The sequence below is a fragment of the Nyctibius grandis genome, chromosome 6, assembly GCF_013368605.1.
Source record: "Nyctibius grandis isolate bNycGra1 chromosome 6, bNycGra1.pri, whole genome shotgun sequence".
Classification (NCBI taxonomy): domain Eukaryota; kingdom Metazoa; phylum Chordata; class Aves; order Nyctibiiformes; family Nyctibiidae; genus Nyctibius; species Nyctibius grandis.
In genome coordinates, this window is record NC_090663.1 from 17,762,435 (window position 1) to 17,785,922 (window position 23,488).

The following is a 23,488-nucleotide window of genomic DNA, read 5'->3' on the forward strand; positions in this document are numbered from 1 at the left end:
CACAGAGATATTTTTAACAGCTGGTTCAGAAAACAGGTGAGTTTTGAAAAAACGAATATTCTGGTCATGGCGACATTGCCTCCAATGATCTTGTTGGTTAAGTTTTAATACAGTCTGTGGTAGAGCACAGCAAGGCACAGGAACTGATCCAGTCTCCTTGGCACACGAGCCAAAGGTTTAAGAATGGACTGAATCAACTGCCAGGTCTGTCCCACATTCCTTCGGAAAAATCTGCGCTCACAGGAAGGGCAATAAGCAGGCAAATACTTATTATTTCATTTGCATGTACAAACGGTTTGCCAGTTCAATGCGGGGGAAGAAATGCAAAGGTGACGTTTCAGCCAGGTACTCTGAGTGAGGGTTAAACTAACTTTGCATTCAGTCACATCGTTTATTAAAATGTAGTACAAACACATCATTATTAAAGCGTTCATTGGGTTTGGATTAGAGCTGCAAGAATTATTTGTGGTGGGGAAAGAAGTCTTTTGCTAGGCCTTGTAGATCTAGACTGTAAAGTACCAATTAGGTAGGAAAATATATACATTTTTTTTAAATCAAAGATTATAACTATCATTTCAGACTTCCTTCTCCATTCCAAAATAAAAAAATCCTCTTTGCCGTGCAAATGAATTCTTATAAATCTAGAATCATTCCAAGTGATTCTATAAATCACCTTGGGATGACATATTATAGCAATAACCAGAAACAAAGGGAATGTCACAGAGACAGAAAAGTCACCACAGTCTCTTCCTTAACTCACGAGCAGAATTTTAACAAGGAGATTTTACGAGTCTTTAGTACCCCTTTCCAAATCACAGACAGCTGAGTCAGGTCTCTGTTACTGTTTTTCAAGGCCTTTTTTTTTTTTTAAACAACTACATTGTGATATGAAACTATGATGTTTTGCAAATAATAATAACAAGGACCTAAAATGTATTTTGATGAAGATGTACTAATGTGCCTTCAACATTTAATTACTGACACCTCATTAAAAAAAGCCGACAATCCAAGGAGAGGTTAGTTAATGGCATAGATTGAGGGTTGCAAGTACAACCTCAAAAATCAAGACTTTTTAAACTGGACTAATCACAGAAGTTAATGACTTCCCTGAATTACCCTTGTATCCCATCTCAAGAATACACAGCTCACTGGCCGTCTTCCTTTTAAAAGCAACTGAGTAACACAGCATGTTTCGCCGTGACTCCTACGGCTCCTTCTCCTATAAAAAGAAAAAAGCCTTTGAGGATGATTTGAACAGTAAAAGGAAGTGTGATGCAAACAGAAATATTCAGGTCTTAGTCTTAATAGAAGCTATGCTTTGTTACACAGCATACAGCAGACTGAGGAATCGCACAATAATTAATTAAATTATTACTTGAAATATTAATACACTATTTTTTATGGGTTTAGTAGGAATCAGTAGGCCATGATCGAAAAAAACATTACAAATACAGATATTTAAAAGGGATCAAGTTGTAGGAATGGCATTTGAGTGAGAAGTAATGCCAAAAAAATCCTAGACACTAAAAATCCTAGACATACCTAACTAAATATTACCAATTATTACACACAAGATTACGTATAGGGAAGATGGTAACAGAAATACTTAAGGAGAGTGATTCTAAAATATGAATTTACAAATTCACATTACAAATGTGAATATGACAGGTATAAAAATTTACATGAAATCTGGTACTTGATTTCAGAAAAAAAAGCCCATCCAAACTCAGATCAACCTAGGCCAACTCATGAAAAGTGAAAATATTCAGCTCTGAAAATACACAGTTGTTCAGATCTGTAACCTGTATTATTTTATGCTTTTATGTTGTATCTATTTCATTAGCTGTATTCCAGTAAATTAAGTTTTGATTTTCAAAAGCTTTGCAGTGTTTTTTGATTTTGTGAGTTCCTTCAGACTCCCTACAGCAGCATTAAAATTTAAGCATTTCTTGTTACTAATCTAAAGAGAAGTTGGCCTAATTAATATTGGTAATTGATTATAATTGATGAATTAGTTAACATGACACTGGTGCTAATGTTGGCTCCAAAGATTTACTCAAGAACTGAACATAAAGCATGAACGATAGATAGGCTTTTCTAAGATATTTGTTCTGTTTTATTGGTTTCCTGTTGTGAATCCCCGCACTTAAAATATGGAAGATGCCTAATGCAAGAACAACTTTACAGGCAAAGATATGACAGCACTGGGGAGCAAGTTGAGATGTACTCTGAGAGGTTGTGGTGTGTGTTCCCAGTATGAGAAACAACTTGGGGACACAACATGATGGAGGAGGGAAGAGGGCACCAAAGGAGAGATGAAGCAAGAGAACTTGCAAAAACTCAGATACACTAACTGAAGGCATCGTTTGGAGGAACTTCAAAGCAATCTATAACACTCCGCAGATATCACCATCTGCCGCATACTTCTAAAGATTCGAGCTCTCAAGGGGCTACTTCCTGCAAGACATGAACATCTTCACAGAAAAGATTAGAGATACATCATGAACTATCTCATCCTGACCACTTATCATGATAAACCTGCCAAGTGCATTAAATTTGCATAAAAGGATGCAGTCGCCTTCAATAAGCTACCTATTTCTCAATTTCTCAGTGACAAAAAATGAATTGAAACACATTTAGTAAGAGTGCTGTGACTAATCGTTGAGCGAACAGTCTTTTACAGAATTGCCACACTATGATCTAGCTCCAAGATTTTGTAAATGTGTTTTTTCATTCATAGCATAAGTTTAGGTTGTCAGCTATTACAATATTGTGCATCTCTCTAAATGAATGAGAAATGCCAATTAAAACTTGTTAAAAAAAAATCTCTTACAATGTCACTTAAAAGGAAAAACTCACAGCACTGGTATTTTGAATGATAATCAGTGGTGGAATCATCTATATTCATTGCAGTTCCCTGTATCAGCAATGGAGGTTCTGGGTGAAACTTCAACTAATTTCACTTCTACTTAAGTTTTTATGCTGACATGTCTAACGTTTTCATGTGTATGTTGTGACAACACCCAAAGGGAAAACCTGAAGGATATTCAAATCTTTGTAATCTAGCGAACACTTGTTGATAAATAACATATTAGCTTTTCACTGATTTGTTACTTCAGTATAGGTTTTTAGATACATCTTAGGCAAGTTTTAAATGTAATAGAAGTTAAGTAAATCATCTTCACTACAGGATATTATCCAATCTTGAACATTCACATCAGATGACAACAAATTTCAAAATGTCCTTTTAAAGACACTGTATGCTGCATCAGCAAACCCTTCTGCTTTTACTGTTCCCTTTGGCTTAGTACTGTCTATAAAAATGGTATTTAAAGATTTGTTCTGTTCGTGGTCAGTCAGACTGGTATATTTGCTGGTAAGCCACTTCTGAAAACTTTTCCCTTCCTAAAGCTAACTTTCACCATCTACTGTATTATTCTCCTATTTCCATGAATCCAAAAGTAAAGAATAGAAAATTCTGGTAAAACTCACTATGGGAAGCACACATTGAGTGCACCAATGATCTGCAAGTGTGCATCCTTTTTTCCTTCCACTTCCCCCAAAATGACATGGTTTCCAATTAATTCTTGCCAGATACTGTGTTCAGAGTCTCCAGTAAAATCAGCAAGTCATGGACAAAATCCCAAACACATTTTACAAGAGGGTTTCTGTGGGATGGAAGGGACTCTGCCTCAGCTGAAGGACTCTACCTGGTAATGAGCTCCTCTTCCCACCACAAACGGGATTTACAATCTTCCTCCAAAATGCCTGTAATACTCTAGGTTAACAGATGACATCTCACCCCCTCTAGTGACTGGTCCCAGTGAGAATAGGATACAGTTACTTACTGATAGCTAACACGAGCCTTTCCTTCAGCTTTTGCTGTTGATGCTGAGAAGCCCAGGAGCTGTGCGCGCTGCTGAGCCGGGTGTCTGCGCGCCGGCCGCGCTGCCATATTGCATGCGCTCTGCTGGAGGCTCCTCCAGCAGGAACCCTCCAGGGTCTTCTCCTTCCCTAAGGAACATCTGCAAATATTTGTCTAACAAGACCAGCCTACACGACTCTCTAGTTTAAAAATCAAATGTATTGGTTGAAAGACGAGCAAGGCAGAGAAGTGTATTTACAAAGTGACAACAAGAGCCTGCCGTCTGGAAAATTTAGGCCCCAGCACAACAGGTGCCTTGTTCAGACGTGGCCGTTCCCTTCTAGGTGCGGGGCTGCCTTGCGGAAAACCTGACAGCACTCCAGCTCAGACCTTTCCTTAACCAGCCTCCGAAAAAGCCCAGTAGCAGCATTGCCTGTTGCCCAAATGTCTGTCTTTAACAATGTATTTACAATCTGCCTGGTACCGTGGTGACAGAGCACTCAGAGGCTTTAATCCCCTCGTCCTGTGCCCGCTCTCTCCACGGGCGCTGGCGGAGCGCAGGGGAGCTGAAGAGAATTAGCAGAGTTTGTGGAAGCTCAGCCAGCTTCTGATGGGGCCTGGGCTATGGGCCTAACAGCCGCCTTCCCCCTCCAAAAATATTACATGATTACAAAGGCAAGCTAATAATAAAAAAAAAAAGTGTCCTTCGATGAGGGTGCAAGTAGGGGATTATTTAAAAGTGTAGTGAGAAAATTTCAGGCCATGACACTTTCACTTCTAACAAGGTTGCACCTCAAAGGCATGTTGTATAGAAAGCAGATAAATGCAATGGTGAAGCATTTTCTGCGATAAGCCACAAGAGAATTGAAGAGTCTGTTATCTTTGGTAAGAATCTGGTAAAGTCCTTCTATCACCACAATAAATAAATAAAGTGATGTTCAGCACAGTCGCCACCTTCCTTGCGATTCCTCTACAATTACACGGTGGGGTCCCAGCTTTCTAGCCCAAATCACTTTACCATGCAACTATTTATGTTGTGAGAGCTTGCTTTAATGTATTCATGCTCAAAGTGTAAAAGGCAAGCAGTGATACATATTTCAATATTTCAAAGCATAAATAAAAATCTTAATAGATCCCAGATGTTTCATTTCCTCCAGCCCTTGTGAATGATTGAGTTGGTGCTAATGTAGACGATTTTTTTAAGATCAGTGGTCATTTTGATGCTGAAAAAGGTTTAGATGTCTGGGAATTTCAAATGCAATTTCTAGAAATAAATACATCATTAAGTAGATGCAAGGGAGACAACCATGAATGCAAGTGGGTGTTATTTCGTAAACCTATTTTATGGCCTGAAATGCACCCGCAGGTTTTAAATGCAACTGAGTGTGAAACAGACAGTAACATTTTGTCAACATATATAAACCTTGTAGAGAGAATTATTTCAATCTCATTTTCTTAGCAAAAGAACTCCAAAGGTTCATACAAATAAAGTGAAGGGACCCATACTTTAAGGTAGATATACGGTGCTGGTGCTGTTGAAGCTAATGAAGAATTTGCTATTTATTTCAACAGAACTCAGATTTGTTAGCTGCATCCATTTTTCACTTATTAAAGCGGCAAGTTATCGTTTACTATACCAAACAAATAAAGCACTATACAGAAAGCACGTCTAAGAAAAAAAAGCTGCTGGGCCCAGGAACGTGCTGCCAAGCACACAAGTTCACAACTGTAATGAGTGGCTCAATTCTTTCACTCTTGATTTTTACTGGGAGAAGTCCTTAGTCTCCTAAATGAAAGCAACCGGGAAGGGGGGTTTTGAAGCCCATATTTAGCTTGCACAGACCCATGATGTGTGCACTTGACGTCATAAAAAGCTGTAAGTCTGCCAGGTCAGCAGCCACAAACCCCACATGCTGCCAGGCACAGGCCGACCAGACACTAAAAGGCTATGAATTTCATTAATTGTCTCCTTTCCCCTTCCCAGTAAAGCAGTACAGGCTAGCAGCTGCTGGAGAAAAATGTTGAAAAATGTTAACTATGAATGTCTAGGATTTGGTTTTGATTGCTATTAAAACCAAAGAATAAAGCTAATAACAAATCTTGCAAAATTTGTTATTTATTAATACAGCTAACAGTGTAGGCTTCGGAGTTCACTTTCAAGGAGTGTGTGGATAAGCTCAGCTAAATTATGTACTTCATACAGCCTCCCGATCTACCTACTATTCTGCTAACATATGTACAATTCATTTCTCTCCAGCTACATTTCTGATTGAGGAAAACTTCACCCCCTTTCTGTTATTTGTTTTGCTAAACAATATTCCTTATTAACGCGTGCTGCTTGTTCTTAACCATGCTTTCTATTATACCTTTCTCATTTCTGAAAGGGTAAGTGCAAACAAAATCTAAGCCCCTGAACATGCGGTTTTATCACATAGACAACTATGAAAAACACTTCAAAACTGAATAGGCCCTTCTAGCCCTTTTAATGTGCCTCAGATTCATCTCTAAGAACTAAGTCACCTAAAACTGGTAAACCCATTAGAATAGGTAGGTTCCACAAAACAAATTTTTGCCGAACCAGCTTCTGCACCTTCTTCTAGCACCTTCCTAAACAGGGCCAAATGCTCATTTCATTGACGTGAACAGGAAAGCTTTGCATGGGATGGGGAGCTGCAGTTATAAGATCAGGCTGAAACAAACCTAGGAAGCTTGCGATAGAGAAAAAGATTTTATTTTTTTTTTTAAATCACAACAGCACCATTGGCCCACAAACTCTGTTATTTGCAATCGTGCATCTGTGTGCCATCAATCTCTAAGGAAGGGAAAGACTGCTGGGTTGAGCTCTCAATTTATGTTTCTCAGTTGACTCTTATAATCACACTCAGTGTTCTCAAGCTTAGAGCAGCTATTCTGGTAACAAAATTTGCACATCAGGTGGGTTTATCCAAGTTCCCATGGTCCTAATAGTTTCATATACTTCCTAATAATAATCTTGAAAATTATATAGGTAATTGTGTTTCTAAAAAGCCACCTTCAGCAAAATTAGGAGAGTTCTTTTCTCTCAACAGGAAAAATATTTTAATAAAGTAGCTAGTATATGCCCATAATAAAATGGTGAGAAAAAACTATTGAAAAAATCCACCCTTTTTTGATGCTTTTGATGCAGCGTTAAACAAAGCTAAGGGAATTCTGGGGTCCATAGATGATAAAAGGTCCCAAAATAGGATGGGCACTGAACAGGACAAGGATGAGGTATTAATATTAATATTCTAGACTGCGATTAGAAAGGAGGCTCTAGCTCCTGTGCATGGGTGGGCCTAACCCCGCAGAGGTGCAGCGAACTGCTTCGCTTCCTTATTGAAATTCAGTCCATTAATTGATACTGCAGAAGGCAGTAGAATAACGAAATAGAGCAGAGATCATTTCAGCAGTTTTACCCATCTATGCTCTCCTGCTCCTGACCAATGTATTACCCTGCACCGGACTCCACTCTTTACAACTTCAAGCAGTCTCAGGAACGATTTAAGTTTCTATAATATGGTAATCATGAAGATATTGCTATTAGATCACCATTCAGAAATGTATCAGGACTGCGACTACCTTCATTTATGTAACACCAAAAAATGTTTTAGTTTTGCTTAAGGTAGCCCAATTTCTTTCAACATGACAATTTAAACAGTGTCTTTCCTTCAGAACCAGAATAAAATATTTATAACTACCTCATTTATTTGCAAGAAAATATAGGTAACGTCTGTTAAAAAGAAAAATCCATTAAACACTGGGTTGTTTGGGTACTGCAAGTAGTCTCTAAAAGGCAACAGATGTGGGGACAGGGGAGGGGGGAGTTGATTTTGTCTTTTTAATATTCAAAGTGGGTCTGTTCTCACTGGCTAATTAAATCAGTGGAGTGCAAACAATAAAAGAAAAAATAAGTGTTGTCTTTCTTCCCTAGAACAACCTCTCTGGTTCATCTCTACTTATTTACTACAAGAACTTATTTATTACAAGACTTTGCAATATTCCCTTCCCAATCCTCACGAAATAAGATACATATTCCACAGCGCCAGTTCCCGTCAAGAAGAATATGCTTTTCCTGTGGAATTTAAGATAAGAGAGTCTTTCCACAGTTAAGAGAAAATGGACTTGGAATGGGCTTCTTTGATTGACATGAAACTACTGAAGAATCACACTAAAATGTAATAGATTCAATAACAATATCAGATGTACAAACCAACCAGCAGAATGCTGCCCTAAAATATATTTGTACTTTCCTGGCAAAGCCCGTAGGTTGCATGGGTGTGCTCAATTATTTGAGAAGTAACAAAATGTGTTAATAACGTTAAACAGCCATCTTCCAAGAACCTACAGTCTTACGGTATTTTCTATTCAGATAATTCTTTGTAGTGCATAAATACATGTAATATCAATTAAAATATTTTGATTTGTGAAATTAAAATGAATGTGATATATTTATATGTAGTTTTGAAAGCATTTTAAACACTATTACCTACTTTTAGCCTTTAGTTAGTTACAACACATAGCACAGTATTAAAAATGAGCTGCAGATGCAGACCAGAGCTCCACTGTGCTAGCACTGCACAAGAACAGAGAAGGTGGTCCCAGTCCCAAGAATCTTATAGTAAATATAATGGTACACAAGATGAAGACAGGGTTGTGTATGAGCATTAGCAGCCACCTAACTTTAAGAGCATAAAGCTCAGCAAAGGATCAAAATATCTATGCATGAAATAAGGTAGATTTCATGCCTTGAGCCCTGTGCTGCTACTGCTTCCCACACCAGCAAGTTAAATGCAAGTTTAGGTGCGTATGTCTACGTATTTTGTATAAGTGACAGCACTGTGGACGTACCTGAAGGGACAATAGAGGGATGCAGTCCTCTTGCATCGTAAGGGAGCAATAACTCAGTATTTGGCAACAGAAGGCAACCATTTCAGCCAAGTTGTTGCCAAGTTTTTGAAAGCATCAAAGCCAAGGCAAGTGTTACAGGACATAATGCATGAGTTCACGGGAAACTCCTCTCAAATGCCCAGGAATACCGTGGAAGAAAACATGGACATGCTTGTTTGAAGACATAACAAGTGACAATCAAGAGACTAGTGTCGAGTACTGTGAGGTCCTGAGCCTTTACAGATGCAGAGTTCCTTCTCAGCTCCATCCATTATTGGCCCAATTTTAAGTTTATTGAGAATTCCTCAGCAAAACACAGCTTCATTGTAGTTAATGAATTATCCACAGCTGAAACACTCATCTATTTAACCCTAAATTCAGGGGTTTACAGAGCTGTGTGCCCATTGCCAAATGCTTCCTATCTCTTAGTTACTTTTAACTCTGCTACTGTTTTAGCATACTCAGCACTGAAAAGTACTTTACTCTCTTCAAGCATTCTTTTGTTTAACCATTTTAATGGTCGCAAACAAATAAAGTATTTACTCTGTACTGCAGCCAAAACAGTGTTTCTTTATGTAATCTGAATGATGAGCAAACACCAGAGCACTGGAGATAATAGCAGCAGGTCAGACTTAGCGAAATGGTGCCCCATCTTACGACACTTCACAGTAGAAGACATGATATAAGGACCCCGAACAGAAATGAGCCCAGTACCGCTTAATTTAACTGTATCTCGAAAACACAGTAAAGCAACCCAGCAAAGAAATTCCTGTTGATAGTTGTATGAGAGGACATTTATCAACACCCATTAACCTCTAGATTTTACCTGCTGGTTTTCTAAAAGGTGCTCGTGTTGCTTCATAAGCCACAAGGTGTCACAGTGGCTCAACTGGTAGGATTCTTGTAAGTCTAGACATGCAGGTTGTGGCTTCAGGTTACGTACCAGTGCTAACACCGCTCTGTACGAGGAAGTCGGTGCTCGGCTGCATGTTTGGAAGTGCAGCCCTTTGGATGAAACAATCAGTCAAGGTGTAACTCGGTTGCTTCAGGATGCTCTTGATGTGGGTGTTAAATGATCTTACAGCACCATCAGAGAAGACATGTACTTGGTGCGCTGGCATCTTGACCGATCTTTTTACTTTGCGTTATTAACCCTGACAGAGTGTTAAGAGGTACTGAAAAGAGCTGAGCTAATCACTCACATCAAATAATAAATTTTATGAATTCCACTTCGTTCTACTCAGAGTTGCTAAGAATTAATAACAATTTATTTGAATGCATTAATTATTCAAATTTAAGACATATTTTTGCTCATCTTTCATAACAAGCAGTGTGCTGTAAGCATGTAACATTCTGCTAATATTCTCCAGTGCTCTGCTAAGACTATATGCTGTGATTGGTCATATATTGTGTGTTACTGTTTCGCATCCTTAACTGGATGAGCACAGGTGGAACAAGGGCTTAAAATGCCAGGAAGCTTTGAATTTTTTCACCAATTCTTTCATATTACATTTTTCTAAAGTAACTGCATGGTAAGCAGTGCCCTGTCCCATGAAAAAAATATGCACATGCATCATATTTACTGACCTGTAACTTTCCCATTGCTACCAGTCATTGCCATTAATTTGCTTTACATTCATACACCAGTCAGTCCTCACTGCAAAGCAATCAGAGATTCCTCTCTGGTGTATTTAATTTCTAGGTATCATGGTTCTATCTGGGAGGTTTTGGAAACTCAAAACAGGAAACACTGCCTCTCAGCTTAGCCCATATAAAATAAGCATCTTCTTTCCAGAATGCTTAACAAATTGAAAATTGCATTCCGCAATTACTTGTAAGAATAAAACTCCATTGATCAAACATTCACAGAAACACATACAGAGCACGAGCACAGCCAAAGCAAATTCACTGTTAAACTCAAGTGAATAGTCATGGAAATTTTGCGTGTAATATTTGTTGCACTCAGGTAATGAACCTTTACCCAGTGCGTTGGGTTTTCATGTCCCATTATTCATGCCAACACATTCATTAAAATGGGCCTACACTTTTTAACATAATCAGCAATGTGCATAGGTGTGGCCTTCAAAGAGGTATTACCATAGTTTACAGACATGCTGTTCATAAATACAAGCAGAACTCCAGTCAGTGCAAAATGCCAAGCTTCCCACAAAACATATGGTAATTTTTGCTCTGTAAAATGGATAGATGCACTATATAATGCGTAGTTGCAGTACGTTATATCTGAACTTCTAATTGCTTAAAATGATACTTCAACAACATTATTACCTAATTACCCTAAGGGTTAACTAATACGCCAGTGATTAAGTCTAGGTAGAAGTGATAGAGCTATTGTATTGCCTTCATCCACTATAGCAAGTGGTATGGTTGCAAATGCACATATAGAATCAATATCGTGTCAATGTTTTTAACATCTTGGTATGGCATAGAAGAAAGGTGAAGAAATGCTGGCCGAGTACCAAAAGGAAGGTCCCTCCAACTTCAAGAAGAAGAATTTCTATTTGCTCTAAAGGAATTATTTTACAGCTGTTCTTTTCCTTTCTAGTCACAATAAGACTATTGTGATGCGAAATGGAGTAACATGGAAACATTTTTGGTACTTAAAGTGGATACAAGAATTATGGAAGACGCTGATCTGAAAAGGAAAGTGACTATCAGAATATGGGGGACGGAGTAAAACAGACACTTGTGGGCCTTCTTCCACTGCCGCATAACCCATGCCTGAGACTTTTGTAATGAAGAAAACATAGCATTCTAGGTGTGAGGCATTTTGTATTCCCTTTTTCCAGCTGTAAAATACTATCCTGGTTGCAAACCTAGTAGCAAAGCAGGCTTCATGCCTGCCTTGCCAATCACACCCTGGAGGATCTCTAGCCCGTAGGAGATGGTTAGGAATGCTGGTGCTGCTGACTGCCTTCCTGAGGGATGGAGTATGGTGAGGATGCTTCAGTGTAAACAATAATAAAACTAAAAAAATTCTTTCTATTTACTTTCTTGTTTTCTGAGCATTTTCCTGTCTCCATGTGACTACTGTATTTAAAGATTTAGAATATTTCTTTTTGTATAATGTGGTCATTAATATTTCAGAAATCTCTTTGTAACCTGCTCTAGGACAGGTGGCAACTCTTTCTCTGATATAATCTTCTGCTAATGGCAGAGGCAAAACTACACAACTGGAACAAGAATCTAAATAAGGTACATGAAATACTTTAAATGTGCAGTGTACTGGAAGTCATAATTTTCTCAATTTACTACGTTAGAAAATAACCTAATAAAAATGTAGTTAGAAAAAACAAATGTTTGAAAGTTCAAAAGAAAAGTAAAAATAGTCTGCTGCACAGGCGATGTAAGACTGCACATAGTAATACTCAAACAGGGACCGTTGCTTTTTCCAGATATTCAGTTTTTGAAGAACGAGCACAGTGGATCTGCAATTAGGTCTTTTCTTGGGTCTGCCTTAATCAGGGGTTTCCAAATATGATCACTTTTATACACACATAATGTTTCTTTTGCCCTCTAAATGCAACAGATAAGGTCATCCAACTAGCCTGTGCAGTTCTTCTGGATCATGAGGGATGCTCTAGTCTGCAGCTAGCAGTTGTGTAAAATGGACGGGATCTGGACACATACTGACTTTGCTGTATGTGAGTAATCTGATGGCAAAACTATACCCAGAGATTAGAATTCACACACAAATGGTACAGACAGATTTGAATGTTTCTGCTCAGCTCACTAGGCTTGGCAAGCTGACTGTGGCTTAGAATCAGGAAACATGGATATCAGCAGGTATTGCAGATCACGTGTGATAGATATTACAGCACTGTTCTAATTTATTGGTTGCTTGGAAGGATGCAAAGGCCTAACTATTTAGTTTGCAGGTAACCAGGCAGTGGATTTTAAGTACATTTAGAAACCTATGTAAAGGTATTCCTTTACTGTGTCAGCTGTGAGTTTGTGACTCTGCCCTGGCCAAGTACCTGGATGCGAATATTGACAACAGAAAGATCTTAGGGAGAAGTTCTAGTTTGATGCTTTTATTTTGGCTGTAGCTATCAGTTACTAAGAAAGAAGTCATCTGCTATGCTCGAGTCTCATGCTTCAAGTCCGTATGATGCAGACGGGAACACCACCCTGGCCAAGAGCTTCATCATGATTATGTCTTCTTGACAATGGTGTATAAACAGCAAGGTGGTGCCAAGGCAACCTAAGTCTCATGGAGAGGACAGCCTGCTCCTGTAAAAGTTTATGGCCTTTGCAAAGACTCTACCAAGAGTCTTGAGTCCTGAAGAGGCAATAGGCTTAGAAAGCCACCAAGTCCTAGTTCACATTTAGTTCTGCAAAGGTCTCATTTTTCCAGGTCAGTGATTTTTCACTAGCCCCAAAAGGCATGAAAGTGCCAGAGTTGTCTCTAGAAGCATCAACTGTTCCCATACCGAGGTTTATGGTCCGCAGGTGGTTCTAGTGGAACCCCAGTTACCTCAGGAGTACCAAGTGTACTATTTGGTTTAGATCAGTAAATTACAGGCTTTGGTTTAGAAACGCACGACTGTCCACCGCAATGTATGAGAAATAGAAACAGGATTCTGATCATAAAGTGCTTTCTCTCTGAAATTCTAACAGTAGCCAAACACAGAAAGAATGTACTGGGGAAAAGAAAGACACAAGCCTAGGGAAAAGATTTCAGCCAGGGGTTCGGGGAGGTTTCTTTCACTACAGTTTTTGCCTAATAAATAAGACCATTGAGACCTGGCCAACAGGCCCTGCCCTAGCACAGCCTTTTTTGGAGACTAATCATCAGCCACTTCAGGGCAACCTTGTCACTGCCAAGATCACCCCTCCGAGGCTTCGAGTAGCCCAGAAACAACTTTTGGAAAGGAGCACCCAGCAATATGAGGATATATGCTGGCCTGTTTACACAGTACAGTGCAGGAAAGAAAGTTCTTCTTGGGAAGGAAGCAACCGAACAAAGTATCGGCACGGTTGGAATGCCTGTTGAGAGCAGATATGCAACTTTTGGCAAAAAGATACAAAAAAATACCATTTGAAGTGAGGAGTCCAGCTAAAAATACTGCAATGAGTTTAGCAATCTACCCATACCCTTTTTCTGCAAACAAAGAAAGTGTATGTACCAAAACCAAATGATTTTTTTTATCTGATCTTGCAATCCTACTGCAGGCAAAACTCCAGTTTAAATAAGAGCACAGGACTGGGCCCTTGTTATATTCTCTGTTTTGCTCCTTCTCACCATGCAGAAGCTTCTATTTTTGAGACTGCATAGTAAACCTTGTTTACATCAGGGAAAGACTGCGTTTAAGTTTTTTTTAAGTGGATTTATGGTTTAAAGAGTAAAGAATGAAAAAGAGAAAAGGAAGGGCACAAAAGGTTTCTTTATAGAAAATGATCTAGTAAGTATCAGAGCGATTTGCAAAGGAGATCCATTTTTACACTTTCACACTGACTCTCCCCCCTCACCAGTCCCTGCCCCCAAAAGCTCCCTGTTGCTTATGTGTGCAGTTTACATTCTATATTATAACTTTAGGGGAAAAAAAAAAAAAAAAACAAAAAACAGCAAGACATCCCTTATTGTAAGCTAAGGATCAGTATGGAAAGGAAGCAGTCTTTTTTTTCCTCCCCCAGCCTCATAAGAATTGTTAGTTTGTAACAATTTTAATTGAAAACAGCTGCAACTGAAATTTTTAAAAGGGATGAAAAAGCTCTATGAAATAAAAGACAATCAGTAAAAAGAGCCTTAAATCCATTCTGAAGTCAGTGTCTGCCTAAAGGAGTTCAAGGGTTTTCTTTTAAAACTGACCTTTTAGTTTCAGCAAAGCATGGTTTATAAGTACTCTTCTAAAATACTTTACTCATGTTCCTAGGATTGCTAAGTATTAGTATATTTGTGGGTGAAAGAATATTTCCTCAATGATACTTTGAGACAGAAGTTTGTGTTTTTCCCTCAACAACACAAACTCATTGGACAAACTCAGACTTATGTACACAATATGAGAGATCTGTTTGCGATAGTAAGTTGCTATGTGAACAAACGTGATGTCACAACATAGATTTTTATGACTAATGTATTAAAAATGCATCAGGAAGAAGAAGAAAAGATTATTTCATCAGATAGCAATGTGAGGAAGTAAAACAAGAGACTTCCATTAAACTGCAGAAACTTTCTTTTGCATTGCTTTGCTTTGCTTTAAATATTTGGTCAACTATGAATGTCTGTGTACGCTTCCAGTTCATTTAGTAGCTTTTAAATAATCATAACATCCTCCTTTATTTTCCTTTTACTTTTCTTTACATTTTCTTCCATCATGAAATCTCTACTTTTCTTAAATTCACTATACAGTTTAATATGATTTGATTAAGCTGATCGTCTTTAAAACAAATATGCTACTAATCAAGTTCTCTAGTCACCCTTAAAACACTGATCTCTTAGCCAGAAGGAAAGCTGTGTTTTGCATATAATAGTGATGTAAAGCGTAAGCTCTTGTAGTGACTGACAAGGTGAATTTCATATATTGTGATATGCAAAAGTTCTAACAATGTAGGGGACTAAATAAACAAATGAAAGGCTTGATACATTTTTTTGGTTATTGGCAACAAAGCAACGCCTCAAACTGTAAACTGTCAGCAACTTTAAGTGATCTATCCACAGTGCGCTGTAATGTTACTGAAAAATAATTATATACAAGATACAATCACCTTTTGTTTTCTTTTAAGTGTGAGCAATTGCAAATGATGGAAAATTAGAACAGAAAAAGATTTACAACATCAAAGAGGAAAAGAGGCTTTTTTTAAAGACCGAGTTTTATGAAAAACAGAGAAAATACTTAAGCTAATTTACCTATGTTGTGTATTGCTACCTAGAACTTTAGAAACTGCTGATTATGGCACAACAGAATTGCTTTTTTGAAATGTTAAGCTAACACAGATATAAAAATACTAGGATAAACTGAGTTTGAGTGAGTGGTAATGAAATCCTTAAAACCACACACAGAGCAAGGAAACAGCTGCATTTTGGTTAACCAGAAAGTTAATCAACTATGATAGAAGTAAATAAGATTTATCTTTATATCTGCTAGAGATTATTAAACATTTAAATATTCATTTTACTTCTTTAAATCAGGATTGTTGATGCATTACAAAACAGCACTAGACACTGACGAAGTATTATTAAGAAAGCACATATTAATTTCCATTTAGAAAAAAAGTATTAACAGATTAGATTTCTTTGAACAACTTTTAAGGAAGGTAAGGTGTTACTGTACACTAGTTAGTAACCCAGACTCCCTAATTTACTTTAGATCACATAAGAATTAGCTAGGTGGTGGACTTTTGCCAGTACTTACATCATAAAACCACCCCCTGCCTGGGTGTGATTGGAATTCTTCGCCTAAGACTGACCCTGAATTTAAAAAGGCAGTTGTAGGTTCTGCCTGAGGAGCCCATAAAGTTGTAAGAAGTCTGGAGAACAAAAGTTTGCACATCTAGCACAGGCTAGAGTTGCTAATTCTTTACTTTCATGACTACCATTTCTTCCTAAAGAAAACAAGAACAAAGATAGCCATGCTGCATCTAAATGACCTTTATTTATCATTCTATACTTTGCCTGCTTATTACACTAAGCACATCCTTCACAACGACTATTATTCCCGTCCACCCAGTGCTGACACAAACCAGAGCGGAAGCAGTGGATTTCTCCGTGAGGGTCCTCAAGCGCAGAGCCACTTTGAGGACACTTCTACCTCCCCCAACATACCGTAGACCCTGCTGCTGGGAGAGCCAGCAATTGCAAATGATTGGAGTAGGAATGGCATTTACCAGTGGATTCCCTAATGGTGTCTCTACCAGCCCATTGCTTTTTTTTGAATCATTTCCCACCTACCTGCAAGCTCTGTACTGCAGCTACAGGAATTCACTACAAGGGTGGACTCTACAGATGGAGGGGAGAAAACAGACGTGACATACTCCCTTTCATAGGCTCTCCATCCATCCTCTGTACAACTTAATTAAACTATGTATGTTTTGCTCTGCCTTGGAACTTTCACCACTGCAAGGGACAGCAGAGAATCTGACTCTGAAGGATCATTAAGAACATTTTTATTTTGTAGGAAAACAGAAAAATCCTAAAGGCTTTCCAAGGATATATTTGGGATAAGAGCCGTAGGTTCCTGTTTTTTAACACATCCTCACTTGCCACTGGCTCTCTCCAGAAGTTGGGTCCAAATGGAATCTGCCAGCTTGCTACTCCCAGTCTTTTGGAGAGTTTCTTTGTAATTCCTTTCCCCTTAAGCTGCTTTGCTTGTGCTCACCTACCCCCTGGGGCTCAGAGCGTACAAGCAGCCTCCTTCAGAGACCAGTGCCTACATTATTCCAAAGACTGCCTGAAAAGAAACGTTCATGCACTAAGCCTGTATCACCCCAGCACAAGCACATTCCTTCCATGACATACAGAGCTCCACAGGTCTGGATTCAAAAAATTCAGAGCTAGTTATACATGCTGCAGAAGCCTTCAGCTACCAATCCCAAACACGCTTGGAAGTGTGTAAAATTAATGTGAAACTTCCACTCCCAACCTGCCCTAGAAGCCAGCATGATTCTTTACAGGCTTTCCACACCTAGTCACTGTAAGTGTCCCAGGAAACTAATTTTTTTTTTTTTTTAATTAAGGAAGGTGTTTTAATTAGAGGATGAATGAGATGAGCTGAACCTAGCTAGAAAACACATTTCAACAAACAACAATGCTGACAGCACAGAGCTCAGAAATTAAAAAACAGAGAACCAGAATGTAAACACCAAACAATCACAAGACAAAAGTATTTTTACTCTGAGCAAATTAAAAAAAAATGCTGGAGCATAAGGCCTTCATTAACTAGGCACTGTCAAAGTAAAATGCTGCTGAAATCTATGGCAGTACTAGCAAGGAAGAGTAGGTTATGGCTTTTTGCCCACAACAATCCGTGTGAATTGTGCACAGCAAAAACTGCAATTAAATGCACTGGAGTCTAACTCAGCACACCTCAGCAACACAGGAGGGGGAAGTTGTTTCACAAGTCCCTCAAAAACTTTTCTAGTGTAACATTTGTAAAGGAGCTGCAATCAGAAACTGGTCAATTATTAAAAGTCCCATTGAAATAATATGTAAAAAGGCTAAATTAGCACTGACAGCTTTTCAGAACAGCTTGTATATAAAACCCTGAAGGAATCACTTAATGATACATATTTCTTTTTCTACTTGAAAAAGCCTAGAAATTATTACATTAATATGTATGGGAATGGAAGGAACAGAGTTGCAAGACACTGACAAATAAACAGTACCAAGTAAATCCCCCAGACCCCCTCATTCTATCTAAATGGCAGTGATGTCCGCAACCAACAACTTGGGGCAAAACTGAGAAACAGTTGCCATGATTTTGAGAGCAATGAGCTGCTTGGAGTTTTTAGTCAGCACAAAGTGTATTTACCAATAACTCCCCAGCAATGTTTTAAGACTAGCAGTGGTAACAGTGTCAGAAAAGCAGTTACCCCGCAGCGGTTACCCAATCAGAAAGCAGGTCACATCTCCTTAGCTGTATCACATACATTAAACGTCACAGGTTCTCCACGGCTTAGCTGACAATTCAGGCATGTGTGGTTTATTTTATTATAACCTCATGTTCTCTTAAAGAATTAGAATATAACAAACAGATGAATCTGAGATCCTTTCCCATGCTTCACAGCATGAATTTGGCCTCTATATAAAGCCATTCACTATAAAAGATCAATACTTTTTAAAAGTGTTTTCAGGGCACCACTAGTAAACTACTATGAAAAACTGCAGCACCAAGAATGTTTGCTGCACAAACACAGACACATGGGCAGAAATGCAGCCTGATTCAGTCCACACACTTTTCACTTCAACAGACTAAAAAGTGTGCTTTATTTAACCACGTAAATAACAAGATGCAGCCTCCACTACTTTTTTTCTTTAAGTGACAAAAGTATTTCCCCTTCCCATTCAGCATATACTTTGTGGTGGCTAATCTAGGTGTAGAACCCAGGGTGTATAAACCACTAACAGAATATACAAAGCATAACCAACAGTGAATGTAGTTTACATTATTGTGTACTTTTGACAGCTATATGCTGAAGTCGTGGACCGATCATCTCTCTTGCTAAAAGCAACTGCATTCCAAATGTAAACATGAATTTCTCTTGCCGGTCGTCCTGAACATGTGTTCTTTAAGTGCAGCCTAGGAGTAAGTTTTTAAAGCTCTGCTCCTCTTTTCTGTTATCATTCATTTTTAATTTTAACGAGTTTATAAAACAAAACTAGAGAAAGGTTTGTCTCTTCCCCTAAACCTGCAACATTTCTGAATTAGTTTTGTGCAAAAGCTCAAGCAATACCTTGCAATATTATAGCTGCAAATGCCAGCAGGACAGATCCTGAGCAAACACCACACTAAGGCAAAGAAATTTCCTGCGACCAGCATTATAATCAATCCTGAAGTGCTGTACCGTAATTCCAAGATTTCAGCCTAAGCTGGTATCTCCTCAAAGAGTTGCTCTGCGTGGAAACATAATGAGGGACTACCCAATTAAACTACTAAATTAATTAGGGTTCGTGCCTGCATATACTGTACTGTCTAGTGGGACGCTTCAGCTGGAATTCGGGCTGAAACCTACCCCGGTCCATGCACAGGAAAAGAAGGCTGAGGGACTTACCTCCGTCCGCGACTGCAGCCTCTTGTTCATTTCGTATATTCGGTACTCTGGTTGCACCATGTATGGTGTGTGTCTCCTATAAAATGGGCCAAAAGGAGAAGAATAGAAAGGGTCATGTGGTGTGCTGGACATCTTGCCTGCTTGCAGAGATTCAAGCTACACAGAGTATCACCAACATCCATACAGAGCACATGGGCTGTGTGTTCTTCACAGTACAAAGTAGCGGCGCGCACACACACACACATCCAGGCTGCACGCGCTGCCTGGAGCTGCGGCGGGAGCCCTCGGTGGCGGGAGGCGCGGGGGGAGCGGAGCGGGAGCGGGAGCGCTCCGGCTCCGGGGAGAGAGCGAGAGAGGCTGGGTAGCTTCAGGCACCACCGCTCCTTTTTAAAGCAGCGGTTTCTGGAGGGGTCATTTCCTGTCCACGCTGTAGACTAGTTCAAAAATATAATTTTCCTCCCCGCCTGACAGAGGTCTAAGGTTTGGGTTTAATTTTCCCCAGCCAGGACCCCTCAGGAACCTGGCAGCAGGGCTGGTTAGCATATAGGTGGTTTAAAAGCTGCCTGAGCCAATCCCCCTCTGCGAGGAGCACGCTCGGGTAATGTCAGAAATGTGATTACTACAAAATACATAAACACAGGCCACGGCGATCTCCGGCGCTCGCAGCCGGGGATTCACCCGCGCCCAGACGGTTCCCTCAGCGCGGCTCTGCCACCCCGAAGCGCTCGTGCTGGGCTACCCAGGCTTCGGCAGCCCTCGCCACCCCGGCGGTGCCTTTTGGGAGGCGGGCGGGGGGGTTTGCACCTCACAGCAACAGTTTGGGGGGACGAGAGGGAGGGCGGCCCTGGTGCTGCCCCAGAGGCGGGATGGCCGGGGAGCCTGCACAAAGAAATCCCCTCGCACACCGCACTTCACATAATGGAGAGCAGCCAAACACCAGTAACAGAAACCTCCCGGAAAACTGCATCGACACAAAGGGGCGGGTGGGAGAAGGAGCCCCCCGAATGACGGCGGCAGCCCCGTCCGGCGGGGGTTAGAAGGAAGCAAATGGATCCTTATGGAAGCAGCTATCCGGCTTCAAGGTGGCGGCAGCTAGGTAGGAGGCTGCTCCTTGTTTTCAGGATCATTCCCGTGCACAAATCCCGTCGTGGTTAGAGTACGTTGGGAACGAAAGATACCGAACGTCGGGGGGGAGCCGAGGGCGGAGGGGAGGGCAAAGGGGAGGTAATCACCCTTTGGAGGTGAGGGATGAAATTCATCTGTTGAATCCTACTTGCAGGAAAGTGCTGGGACCAGATACCACGTGGACAAAAAGTCGTCAAAATATAGAGGAAACAAAATGGGCTCATCCGCTCCATGGGAAAGTGCGAGGTTTAAGAGGGAAGCCTTCAAATTACCTGTACAAAAAAAAGCCCTGGAAGCACAGCCTGTGTCTTTATACACAGCTGTAAAGTATCAGGCATTATTTACAGTACCGAATAAATGTAAAAACAACAATAAACAGTGCTGAATTAATCTCTCATGTAAATTCATTCAAGCAAATGGAACCACTCTAGGAACAGATTTAGTTAACTAATATGATTAAGAGAATAACAATCAGCTGCATTCACAGCGGTTCTCAGCCGGGGTGCTTTGCAGGAGCGCTGCGGGATCGCCCATTTCACAGATGGGGAAATCAAGGCACGCACCATTACGTTTTCTAAATTTCTGTAATCATCCCGAAAAATATTTGAGCATTATATGGCTTCACCCACTGCCAAAAATTAATTTGAATCCAACTGAATGTAGGAATATTTTAAGACAGATCTGAAAAATTCCAGTTTTCACTGGCATTTGGCTAAATCTGGAAAATCTGAGTTTTCTTTTCAGTAAAAGATAGGAGAGTTCATTGCTTTAATCTACTGACCACTGATCTGGATCACGATTTATCTTTGGCGTACCAGTCACCGTTTAGCAAAATTATTTCTGTATGCTCTTACGGAATAACAGTTTCTATAAGAAGTGACATATTGAGCTGTTTTATAGACTTCTCACAGCTTCTGTCATTAAACACAGAGCCAACAGATAATAATGGGGTATTTCACTTCTCTCTTTAAATGCTCCCGAGCTATGTAGCAGTGCTACGCTGTCACTCCAGTACCATCACAGGAGGTGCTGGGTTTAATAAATAGCATGTACAACGTTTGTCTCAATAGTGCTGCAGTGACAGTGACAGTGCTCTGCCAGGGTTCACTGGCCGCACAGGAAGCCTCTAACAAGGCTACGTACCTAGGAGAAAACTTTGCTGCGTCTACCTTGTACTCTAACAGATCCCAGCTACCTTAAAGCCTAAAACCAAAATGACCAGAAAAAATACAGTTACAGCACTAATACACACAATTTTTATGGCTGAAGTTCCACCTACTTAAATAAATGTTAAAAAAAAAAATTAACCCACCAAAGTGTGGATTTTACTTAGTTTACAAAGCAAATCCAAAGTAAAGCATATTTGCCCAAGAAGGGTCACACTACTTTTTGTAATTAAAATGGTGGAATTTTGCATAGCTTGAAAACTATTTCTGTTTTAAGGACTTTTTAACTAGGCTAAAATTCACTGTTTCAAGAAGATAAACATGGAAATAATATTAATATATTTCATTTTGGCTGGGGTCGGGGGAAAGGAAGAGGTTGCTTTTAAACAAAAAAAAAAAAAAAGACAAACTCAGAGTACTGAAAGTGAATGAGCAGTAGGATTTGCTCTCATGATTGAGAACCCCAGATACTCCCCCCACACCCCATATAAGAGCTTCTGTGTACGGGTCTAGTGCAAAGCAAAAATGCACAGTGATATTTTAATAATTCCCATTGATTAACTGGCAAATTATCACACACCTACAGCCCACTGGCAAGAACCGAGTCCCAGGGTAGGAACCAGCTAATTACAGGCTCCGGCAGCACTTCCAGTTGCCTGTTATCATCTAGGCCAGCATGATGTGCAGAACAGTAAAACAGAAGGCAGAATCAAAGGAAAATAAAGTTACAGGGATCCTGACAGTGTCATCTCGATTCCCACTTGGATCTGCTGCCTTTAAAGTTTCGCGTGCTCTCCGGGAGTGACGGTTGGGGGGCGTGGGCTGCTCCAAGCCCGTGCACCACTGGCATCAAGCTGCTGCCCAAAGCGTTTCTGGGGTCAAAGGCAAACATCTGGCCCAAGATTTAGGACAATCAATAAATTCCTTAATCTGGAAAAGGAGTTTAATATGAGCAGAGGAAAAAAAAAGGTGGAATAAAACAAGAGGAAGAGACTAGTTAGTCTTCCCAAATCTGAAAATGAGTGTATTCCTGTGCCTGCGTATGCACAGCTGGAAACAGAGGAGAAAACAGTGTGTGCAGAGTTGCATTTACACGGGTGTATGCACGTGCAAATTCCACTGCACCTCAAAGCGGAGAGCCTTGCCCCACGGCTCAGAGCCCAGAAAGGGAGGGCTGTGGCTCCACAGGCTCCCCCGGCCCCTGTGTGGGTGCTGCGCCCACGCAAGAAAGGAGGCAGCACAGCAGAGCGGAGAGGCACCAGGACACGGGTCCGAGATTCCCACCAAGGAAGGGGAGCTGGGCAAGAGAATGGTGCCATCACACCCCACCAGCAGAGACAGAGACATGTTTCATGTCCCTCTGGCCAAGCACTAACCACACAGGTCCCCGACACCCCAAGAAGCCTCAAGACATGGTGTGCAGAGCTGGCTGATGTCTGGGTGCTGGATTGCCCTCTCCTGGGCAGAAACAGAAGGACCCACGTAAGTCAAGGACTCCACTCTGACAGCTCTGGAGGACAACTGCCCTTCATTTCAGGGGGAAGCATGGATTTGGTGGAGCAGAAGGGTGCAGGTCCTCTTCCTCTGCAAACTCACAGTGCCTATGAGTAGCTGAGATGTGCTACAACAGAAGAACCAAATACCAACAGCAGAAACTTCCTCCAGCACACAAGCAGGGAGCGAGAAGGGATGAACT

At 40.3% G+C, this 23,488-nt stretch overlaps 1 protein-coding gene across 10 annotated transcripts in view; it reads right to left on the minus strand.

Annotated features, from left to right (window-relative positions):
* The window catches only part of LDB2 (LIM domain binding 2), a 228,100-nt gene extending 208,073 nt beyond the window's left edge, over positions 1–20,027 (minus strand). For 2 of the 10 annotated variants that reach the window (XM_068402761.1, XM_068402767.1), the window contains exon 1: positions 19,502–20,021. In XM_068402761.1, the coding sequence (XP_068258862.1) occupies positions 19,502–19,633 (132 nt within the window). In that variant the 5' untranslated portion in view covers positions 19,634–20,021. Of the gene's footprint in view, positions 1–19,501 lie in introns of all 10 variants that reach the window. The other 8 variants (XM_068402762.1, XM_068402759.1, XM_068402760.1 and 5 more) reach the window with 8 other exon arrangements.
* Between the last annotated feature and the right edge of the window lie 3,461 nt (positions 20,028–23,488).